The sequence below is a fragment of the Vespula pensylvanica genome, chromosome 2 (genome assembly GCF_014466175.1).
Source record: "Vespula pensylvanica isolate Volc-1 chromosome 2, ASM1446617v1, whole genome shotgun sequence".
Classification (NCBI taxonomy): Eukaryota; Metazoa; Arthropoda; class Insecta; order Hymenoptera; family Vespidae; genus Vespula; species Vespula pensylvanica.
The window spans coordinates 12,658,467-12,669,730 of record NC_057686.1 but is presented as its reverse complement, the minus strand read 5'-3'; the positions used below and the strand labels follow the sequence as shown (position 1 = coordinate 12,669,730).

Below are 11,264 nucleotides of genomic sequence, written 5' to 3'. Positions count from 1 at the left end.
ATGCGATCGAAGTGTATCGACGTATCGATAGGTTCTCGTGATGTAAATTAGAAAATTGCGCGCACGCCGCGAATATCGCATAAATAATAATGTCACCTTAGTTAGACCCGTGCAAAATCAGTATAGCTCAGCGTGTTTTAACGATGCATTATGAGATTATAAGATCAACGTGGTTATAAGTTTGACCTCGTTAGCGTGACATCATTCTAAACTGTTTTACCGTCGTGGAGAAGCCTAGTAAATTACCGCTAACTCCGTCGTGCTTATATAAAATTTGAAATATACACGTATCAGAGAATATAAATATACCGAAAGGAGAGAAAAGAAGCCGAAGGAGAAGAAAAAGACGATCTTATAGACTAAAAACAAGAAAAAGAATGGTCGCGATGATTATTGTACGATAATTAACAAACGATGTCTATCTTGATCGTTTCATTTATTTTACAAGAGAAAACTTTATTATAATGATATATTAAATGAAAAAGAAAAAAAAAAATATACAAAATGCATAAGAACAAACGTGATAAAAATATAAGATTATTCTATAGATAACGAGTTATAAATGTTACAAAAACTATTACACAGAAAGCACGTTTATTATTAATACATTCATTGTCTTACATTTTATTTTGTTTCTTTTCTCTTCTTATTGTTCTTCTCAACGAACATAATTTTAGACGGAACCAGGTAGAAGAAAGGAAACGATTGATATGCGAGGCAGAGCGAGAAAGGCGGGAGGCTATCCTCCGAAAGAATCAGGAGAGGGAGGCACGCATCGAGGCAAAAAAGAAGAATGAGAGATCGCACATCGTTTTTGCGTTCGGCAGTTCGACACCACGAATGTTGGAGCCAGCTGATACCGGTGGTTCGACCTTCTGGGGTACACGCAGAGCCACTTCGACGACCAACGTCATGATGTTTTCAGCGGCTCAGCCTTTGACCAGGAGATCCTCCGAAAGAGAACTCGATGGCAGCAAGAAAAGAGCTACTTCCGCCGGTGGACTCGACAGAAAGCCCGGCGAAGGTAAGTCATTCTTTTTCACGCACGCAATTAATTATTTTATACATACATACATATATATATATATATGTATATATGTATATTTTCACATATATTATATAATTATCGAATTATCTTTGTATACGATTTTCTACGTTGTCTACGAAAAAAGAAAAAAAAAAGAAGAAGGAAATATTATTACGAGAACAAACGATATTCTGTTCGACAATCTACAAATCGTCCTTAATATCATCCTACGATCAAGATATACGAATGGTCAAACGTTATTTCGTAATATCGATTTATTATTGTTCGAAAGAAATCATTGTCCTTCAAAAACCTCGTAATACGATTTCAAGGATATTCTTTCATGGTGTATTATCTTCGATGAGTAATCTCAGTGTATACGACGCGTGATCTCTTATCGCTTTTTTTTTTGTCTGTTTGTTTATATCGTATGTACGAGAAAGCGAGTAAAAGCGTACTACGTAGATCGTTTGTGATATTATTTAGAAAGATAGAAAGTCAAAGTGATTTGATTAGTAGTTCGTTGTACCCGAATCGTTGACGACGCGTTCGCGAAATACAAGTGTGACGATAGAAAAGATATCTTTCTCTCGGATCGAAGCATTTAGTTTTGATAGTGAAATAATAATTTACATATATACACACATATACGAGCTATTTAATGTTTGATTGCAAGAATGTTGTCTCTCTGTGCTCTAGTTCTAGACAAGTGTTACTCGAATCGTCTTTAATCTGATAGATACAGCGACTTTTTGTTTATATATATATATATATATATATATATATATTTATATAAAATTATCAATTATCTTTTTTTTTACGTGCATTTGTACGTTTAATTGAAAATTTTCAATCTTTTTATTAGTCGCTGTATCTCGAAGAACCACAATGTCGCTTAGTTTGTCGTTGCTTCAATTACTCGTCGTCGTTCGCTTTGTAGAACTTTCTATCGTTTCTTTTATTTCTATTAGAAATTCCACATACGATCCTGCATCGCGTTACGCATGTACTTACACGCACCAACAATTTTATAAGACACCAAATTATAATAACGACTCGAATGTTGTCATATATCATGTATCACGATTCATTTCTCTTGTCATATTTTCGATTTTCCAAATATTACAGATATCATTAGAAGAAGTTTGATACTTTAATCGATACGATTAATTCGAACGATATCACTATCAATCATAAATGTAAGAATCCGTAGGACGAATTCGATCATCTTTTCGATCGCTTTTAAATCGCAATGAACGCTTAGATTACAATATTCTTTTCCTTTTTTTCTTATTCCCCTCCTTTCTCTTTTATATCATTTTTATTTTATAGATATACGTATACTGTCATTGTATTAGCGGATTAGAAAGAATATACATGTGTAACATGATTTCTTAATTTTTTAAAAATCGTTTCTTTTCTATTCTGCTATGTTCGTAATCGTAATTGAGAAGTTAGAAGAGGAAAGAAAATATAAAGAAGGTTACATTTATCGATTAGATTTTAGTTGAAAGTTTCAAAGATAGTTTCTCACGATCACGTTAGTTTCATGTAAATGTATACATATACATATATATATATATATATAGTACAAGAGGTAATCCATAGAGAAGTTACCTCTCGTACGATGAATACCGTGCTCGTTCGCGTGAACCCTCGATAAAAGAACGATTAGTTCCGCGTTGTTTCAAAGATACCATTCGCGTTCCTTTCCTTCGTACAAGTATCGTATTCATCGAACGACGGGGTCAAAGATTAGAAAATAATAGGATGAAGCATGAAGAAAAATTCGTTATTAGATATTTCGCTATTCTACTTACACGAATTCACGATATACATATAATACATGTAATATGTATAGATACATACATATATACATACAAACATACGTATATAACTGTAGACGTTTTTACGATATTCATTTTTACGTTTTATATACACGTATACTCGTAATTAGTCTTTTTACGTTTAATAGATAATCACGGATATAGTGAAAAAATCGTAGCTATGAATTTAAAGTAGATATCTTGAGATTTTTTTCGCTATAAAAAAGCGCTGGGCGATTCAAATAACTGGGCCAGACTATAACACTTTTCTAAGCAAAAGTGGAAAGAAGGAAGGAAGGAAGGAAGGAAGGAAGGAAGGAAGGAAGAAAAAAAAAGTATGGTGCACGGTTTACCAAGAGAAAACTAACTTGTTACGATCTTTATTTTCCCTGCAAATGCACGGATGCACCTGCGAGCAGCAGTGCAATTGCATTTTTTTCTTTAACACAACTCTGCCGTATTATATTCGTTACGTCAGCTAAATTCTTCTTTACGTTGTTTCGCATTATATTATTTCAATAAAAAAAAAAAATATATATATATAAAATGAATGAATAAACTGGCGAGAAGAAGATGATATTCGTAAAAAACAAACGAATCAACATAAACAAATAATAATAAACATATTATTTATTTCTCATTCAACGAGTTAAAATTGCTTATAATTTGACTCAGTTAGTTATTATAATCACTTTATAACGTTTAGTTTCCACAAAATTTGTTTGTTCTACACGCCTAAGCTAAGAGATTCCTAGCTCGAAGTTTAGTTTAGACGTATATAAGCGTCGTAACGCGGGACGGGTCTGACTTTGTAATTGTTCCGTAAACGTTTTCGCAGCGAGGGACGTTGTAGCATTTTAAAGAGATTTATGTTAACGGATAACCGTCGACGAGACTTTAACGGACAGAAAGAGTATAATTTACGATAGCAGAAGCTTTAGCAATCTATCTCCTTTGCTAACTGCGGTATCTATACACTTATCGTCTTTATTGGTGATGGTTCTTACGATCTGACACCGATGTATTAAATGTAATACGTTGCTTTTATATAGAAAATTTAATATATAGATAGATATATCTATAATATTCAAATCGCACTGTATCTAATCGAAGCTATTATGTTGTCAACAAATGTCACTATAAGTAAATATTTTACTTTTCTCGCTACTACCACAACTATTGCTATATTGCTATTACTATTACACTATTACTATTACTCCTACTCTACAACTACTACTACTACTACTACTACTACTACTACTACTACTACTACTACTACTACTGCTGCTGCTATTACTACTACTACTACTACTTACTACTACTACTACTACTATTACTACTACTACTATTACCATTCTTTGCGAGAGTCGTTCGAAGTATAGCTAATGTTCCAGAGTTGGATGGTTTGTTTGCAGATATGAGAATGTCCTCGTCCATGTACGAGGTGTTCAATTGGAATTCTAGCCCCGATCCTCCCTTAACCCCTGGCAAACATAAGAGAGCCAGCCTCTCTCTGCCTCCTACTACAGACATCTTTGCCATCGATGATAAGTCTGATAACGATACTAGGCGTCCAATGATTCAGCGGGCTGTCAGTGGTGAGTCCCGAAGCCGGAAGTCTGCGACACGGGAATACGCTCTTTCTCTTTCTTTCACGCTCTCTATCTCTCTATCTTTTTCTATCTATCTATCTATCTATCTATCTATCTATCTATCTATCTATCTATCTTTATTTCTATCTCTTTCTGTTGTGTCTCTAATTGATTTGTCGATCATTGTCTGCTCACTTATTAACACTGGCTCGTTCGATTGTCTCCCGCAGTTATTGTTCGTACAAATATGTACGTACACTCCAGCATGTTCGTTTTATTATTACCTGCAAACATACATGCATACATACACGCACACACAGACACACATGTATGCACACAATCAATGTATAACACTATTGCGTTTTATTTATTTATTTCTTTCTATTATTTATACAAGGAATGCACACTCTTTTCAATCAATGTACTATCATAGAATTTTACATCTGTGTACGTACACATATACAAAAAGAGAAAAAAAAACCATCGAATACTCACAAACGATAGTGATACTGTTCGATGAAGAAGATGTAGATATAGGTGTCGAGTAGAAAATATAAAAGTCCGAAGAAAATGTATTAGGAGTAGCGTATCGTATTAATCTTTGAATCATCAGTTCCTCCCTTCATTTTTTCATTCGCACATTAAATCACATCAACAGCGACAACAACAACGACAACAACGATCGCAATACATATATATTTGTTTTTCTTCTCTTTATATTTTTAGGAAACTTTTGATTTGTCACTATGAGCAAAGTAGTTAGATTAAATATATTCGTTTAGAAATCGTCTCCATGTTGCTAACCACGCTTGGTATAGCAAATTCCGTCGTCGGTGGGATTGATCGCTCGCTCGCTTTGGTATTGCTTGCTGCTTTCCTCTCTTTGCCTTGCACGCATGGCTTTCGATTGCACCACGGACAACGGCTGACGTTAGAATAATAAAATCGCTTGGACGGAGAGTCGCGCTAGCGAAGTATCGATTAATGTGTGGGATGTATACACCGCGCACTAGCCAACGACTACGACGACGACTACGATACGATGAGACTATGTGGCGACGACTACAACGACGACGATGACGACGACGACGACGACGACGACGACGACGACGGAGACTTTCTTTCGTACGTGTGTGAACACAACACGTAGTAGTCGCTTATATTGCCTGTCGCAAGGAGGATATCGCGCGAGCGTTGGAGAGAGAAAAAGGCCGAAGAATCGTGGCATGATAAGAAATTGTATTTCTGTGTGAGTGCAAAGAGCACTGTGTTGTGTTTCTGTATAATTTTCTTCTGTTAATTTTTCTTTATATACATATACATATATATATATTTTTTGTATATTACCTTCGTGTATCGCACGAACAACGGAACGAAAAAAAAAGGAAAAGGAAAGGAAGGAATTTAAAAAATAAGTTGGTATACCATCGTGTCCAAGGGCATGTTGTCGTCGTTACAACAAACCTTGAAGAAAGAGAATCGTCAATCGATAATTCTCTTTCTCTCTCTCTCTCTCTCTCTCTCTCTCTCTCTCTTTCTCCCCCCCCCCTCTCTCTCTCTCTTTCTCTCTTTCTTTTTCTGAGAATTTTATTTTATATCGTACGGCGATGCGACGATTGCCGGATTTGATTTGATATGTTAATTTCAAATGAAATTAGTTGTACCGTGTTTTTAGGTGAGGATAGCGACGGAACACCAGGAACACCCAGTTCGGTCTATCTTCGAGTGAATAGGAGACGTACAGACCTGATGCCGACGATACCATCACCCCGTGATGGACCACCGACGTCCGGACGTAGCTCCTCGGCCAAGGCCTTCGCACGTTCCCCAGGTAGGACTTACTCGATGTCGAGACTGGACCAGCTATCTCAGCCTAGGAAACGTCCGACAGAGCTTAGTACATTGACGGAACAGCAAAGTCAGCCTCTCAGTGGTTCTAGCATGAGTCGCAGCATGTCGCACTTGGCTGCTGCCTCAGGAAGCAAGAGCCTTAAGCGCTCGGATAATTCTCGTAGCATGGGTACATTGCCGGGTGCAGTTCCGATGCCGAGACCTACCAGGGCTGAAAGATTGCGTCGAAAGGCTCGTGAGCTTCACAATCAACAGCAGCAAGGTAATCACGTCCTCGTGCGCTCAACTCCCGAATTCTATCTCGATTTACAATTATTTGATATTTACAATTCGATCGACGACATTTTTTAAGCGAGAAGATATTTCTTTCTCTCTATCTCTCTATCTCTCTCTTTATGATATATTTTATTGCTTCTTTTTCTTCCTTTTCTTTTTCTCGTTTTATTTTATTTCTCTCTTTCTCTCTCTCTCTCTCTCTCTCTTTTATTTCTTTCTTCCTTTTTCCTCTTATAGAAAATTTCATGATCGGGAGTTGAGTGCGCGCTTGCATGTACGAAACATGGAGCCGTTGTAAATCAATAAACAATGATCGAACGATTGCCCTGCATTCTCCTCTATTATGCTATTTCTTGCTCTCTCTCTCTTTCTTTCTCTTTCACTCTCTTTCTCTGTCTATCTATCTCTGTCTATCTATTTATCTAATGATCTTAACTTTGACACGCTCTAATAGACGTCTTTATTTCATTGCTACGTAAATTTCCCTTCTTTTTTTGTCATTGATTAAATGTATCTAGTTAATGTAAAAAAAAAAAAGAGAAGCACGCAATAACACGATGCTTGCAACATTTGTTCGAATATTGATTGACATAGCGCTCCTATCAAGACACCAAAGTTCTCTCGTCAGCTTTTTCAATATCAACGTGGTGAAGGTACGCTCTAATTCACATTTGGTAAGCTAAAAACATCTTTTATATTTCAAATACTAAATCTATCTAAGCTCTGTCTCTTCTTTCTATCTATTTCTATCTCAGAATGTTTTACTCTGCGAGGTAATATATACATATATATATATATATACACACACACACACATACACGCGCACACATATATATGTATGTATGTGTGTGTTAGAAAATAATCGATCAACTCTTGATACGGTTCTGGGGTAAGTGCTGACACCTCCACTTCGTGGCCAAATCCTTTATTTCAAATGTTTACTCCCTTTCAAATGGCATGATATGTCATGACGTCGTGTCATCGACCACATTATTGCATTCCTTAGGTGACGACAATAAAGTATATCAAATTTGTAATCGTTAGGAGAAGAATTCTAGCGTATCGCACCAATTCATACTATTGTCGAGTCTAAACATTTCTGATAGATTTAAAATGATTGAAAGTGACACTAACATAAATTTATATTAAACATTCTTCGTTTTATATCTATTGGCCTTGACACGTACGTCATTTCTTAGAAAGTTTAACGCTAACTTATACATGTGTATATATATATATATATATATGTATATATGTATGTATGTATGTATGTATGTATGTATTTATATATGTATATATATATATTTATTTGTATTTAGTGTGCAATATCCGACGTTATTCTTTTTATTTGATTATCTTTTACGTTATTTGCTTTTTAATTTTTCTAATTCATTTTTTTTTTTTTTTAATTCGTTTCCCTTATATCATTATACGTTCACTTGATTTTTGCGATAAATCGTAAGAAAATAATGTAATCGAATATTAGAGCTTATTTTGCTAATAATCGATTCAAATTAAACAGACATAAAATCGAGGAACGATAAATAACAACGATACAAAAGTTTGTAAGTAACACGAATAATTTTCGAATATATTTCTTTGTCAGTTCGATTGAATTTTTTTTTTTATTCTTCTCCTAAGCACACATCTGCTTAGATTTTGGTGACGGGGCTTGGCACTTAAAAATTTTCTCCTTACGTTTCTTATTTTCAATCTTTATTCCTCGTGCTTATGAAAAAAAAAAGCGATAGTCGACGTATACAATGTGAAGAGTGTACAAGAAAAAAAGAAAAGGATAATGAAATAAAAATAAAAGCGATCGTCTCGTTTGTAAAAGAAAAAAAAAAAGGAAACTTTTCAGATCGTTTAACTCACTTTTATTAAACGATCGTTTGTGGTTTAAACCACGTCATACTCTACAAACCAGGCCATAGTATCCTTAAAAAAAAAAAAGAATTTGTCTTCTCACGATATTTCTAGCAAGAAAATTTTTTGATAGATTGAAAAGCAAATATTTAAAAAGATCGATGGTGGCCTGTTTTTTTTTCTTACTTTTTTTTTTTTTTTGGAGATAGAAAGTTAAAAACCGCAAGGATAAAAACTCGAATAAAGTACTGATTTGTGAGATGATAAATGTATATATCTGATTTTACAAAGAAAAGTGATCATTTGATTTTCACAAAGAAACAATTTACTTATTTGTTAAATAAACAAATTTACAGTCTTGGCCGATCGTACGTTCGAAAGATCTTTCTAACTCTTTCAAAACTCGTAAAAACTTTGCAAGTTAAATGCAATCTGAATGAATGTTAAATCCATCCAATCGATTTTCGCGATAAAACGAATTATGATACAAAACATAAATTTGGTGATAAAACAAAATTGTCTTATAAATAAATTCTTCTTTTAATCATTCGTCGAAATAATTCACATAGCGTTAAAGTAAAATATTCTTGATGTGTTCTTTTTAAAGATTATCATTAAATATTTTATCTCTCTAATTTCGTTTAACAATTTGTTTGATTCAAAATATATATTTTATATAATAATAATAATAATAATAATAATAATAATAATAATAATAATAATATTACTATTATTATTATAAATAATTATTATTATTATAACAAACTGTTATTATGTAACAACAACAGAAACGATAATAATAGAAGAAAATACGATCACTTTTCTGATCCTCACTATACACAAATCGAAGATCTTTATCGCGTAATGATACGTTAGTCAGAGATGTTGATGTTGGGTGGGTACGCGTAGGTATCCGCAGCGGGGAGGTGACACCGAACAGCCCATCACGACCGCACAGCTCCATGAGCCAGCAAAGTGCCAGCAGCGTGGGTAGCAGTAACGTCAATCTGCGTCCTCGTACGGCTGCTCCGCGTCGACCGCGACCTGCTTCTATCGCCGGTACCGGCGTTTCGGTCACAGAGCGACACAGTGAGCACAAATTTTTAACTTATTTTTTCTTTAACCGAGTCTTCTCGCTCGCCCTTAACCAAATAAACGAATGTCTCTTCGAACGAGAAAGTACAAATAAAAATAAAAGTAAAATAAAATGAAAGAAAAAGGTGGCGGAGAAAACATCGTCGAAAGTAGAAAATCGGAATTTACTTTCGAAATAAAAAAAGAAGAAAAAAAGGAGTATCAAAAGAGATATAGGAAGCTTTTTTCTTCCTTTTTTTTCCCCTGTTTTTCTTTCTCTCTCTCTCTCTCTCTCTCTCTCCCTCTTTTTTTCTGTTCTCTCTCTTTTTTTTGGGAGGAAATTGGAAACACTTTTTACTTATAGAATTTCTATGCGAGCGAGACGACACAGAGAATGAAAAGCTCTTTTAGCGAACATTCTTATTCACATATACACGCATACACACACAGAAACTGAAAGTTCGATAGTCTGAATAAATAGGGAATCATTGAATTCAAGTACGTGCGTATGTATGTACATCGCCGATCGCACTCTGATGACACGTCAAGCGTTTCGTTCGAAATTTTTTTTCTTTCTTTCTTGTTTTATCTTTTAAGTCTTTTTTCCCTTGTTCTTTTCATCTTTCTCTCTCTCTCTCTCTCCTTCTTTCTCTCTTTCTCTCTCTCTCTCTCTCTCTCTCTCTCCCTTCCTCTCCCTCTTTTTTTATTTGCTTTTTCTTACATTTTATTATTTTTTTATATGTACTTTTCGTTCAAATTCGCTTCGTATTTGTTTAAAAAAATTTTTTTTCAGATTGCACATGTAAATACTATGTTCCCTGTACGATACTCTCTCTTTCTTTTTGGTGTTCTTAAAAAAAAAAAAATAAAAAATAAAAAATAAAATAAAATATTAATATCGCAATTCTCTTCTTAGATCTCTCAGGTGACGCAAAATTAACAAAGGATTCAAAGCCACCACTGCCAAAGGTCCATAGTACTCCAAAGAAACCTTCTACGCCTAAAGCAAGCGAGATAAAGAAACCGACGGAAAAATTAGTAAAGAATGCAAAGGCATCGCCACGGATAACACCAAAGGCGACGCCTTTGCAGAGTCCAGGTGTCGAGCATTCGCCGCTCATTCGCGAAGCCACTGAAATAATTGGACATGAAAATGACATTAAAAATGGTAAATCGGAAGAAAGGAACGAGGAAAAGAAGGATCATGGTTCAGAGAAAGCACAGGTAAAAAAGACAAAATTTTTTACGGATCTCTCAAGGTCGAACTTTTTAAAAATTCCTACGACGAATTCTTACTGTGCGTGTCGTCTCTCTCTTGTTACATATATTAATCTTATATTTTATTTAATTTTATTTATTTATTTATTTATTTATTTATTTATTTTATATGTTAAGCTTATACTTTGTGTTTTTATTTCAGGACGTAGTAGAGACAGAATTAGTTGATAACGAAGACAAAAACGAGATTAAAAACGAAATTAAAAATGAAGTTAAGAATGAAGGTCCGATAGTCGAACAACCGGTACCAGTAGCCGCTATCAAACAAGCCAAGGATGATAGCAATTTCATGCAAGAAACGTTGTCCTCTCAAGAATCCACGTTGAAAAAAGATGATAATAATAAAGTAGAGAAGATAGAAAAGAAATTGACGATGGAACAGGAAGGTGAAAGCGAAGTCGATAACGAGGAACAGATCGACATGTCTGGTAGGTTTAAACGTTTCCGTTTCCGATCGTTAAAACTCGTACGTTA

General features: G+C 34.7%; 1 protein-coding gene and 1 long non-coding RNA gene across 30 annotated transcripts in view; one reads left to right on the top strand and one right to left on the bottom strand.

The window, feature by feature from the left end:
• Positions 1-11,264, top strand: part of LOC122637828 (MAP7 domain-containing protein 2-like) — a 95,173-nt gene that overhangs the window by 75,861 nt on the left and 8,048 nt on the right. For 25 of the 29 annotated variants that reach the window (XM_043830262.1, XM_043830272.1, XM_043830268.1 and 22 more), the window contains 6 exons: positions 678-1,024; positions 4,269-4,451; positions 6,121-6,558; positions 9,348-9,527; positions 10,429-10,736; positions 10,933-11,218. In XM_043830262.1, coding sequence (XP_043686197.1) covers positions 678-1,024; positions 4,269-4,451; positions 6,121-6,558; positions 9,348-9,527; positions 10,429-10,736; positions 10,933-11,218 — 1,742 coding nt within the window. The remainder of the gene's footprint in view (positions 1-677; positions 1,025-4,268; positions 4,452-6,120; positions 6,559-9,347; positions 9,528-10,428; positions 10,737-10,932; positions 11,219-11,264) is intronic. The other 4 variants (XM_043830252.1, XM_043830249.1, XM_043830251.1 and 1 more) reach the window with 4 other exon arrangements.
• LOC122637836 lies at positions 4,556-5,425 on the bottom strand. Its single transcript, XR_006329304.1, has 2 exons — positions 4,941-5,425; positions 4,556-4,729 (listed from the first exon to the last, which is right to left on the bottom strand). It is a non-coding gene; the product is annotated as an uncharacterized LOC122637836 (long non-coding RNA).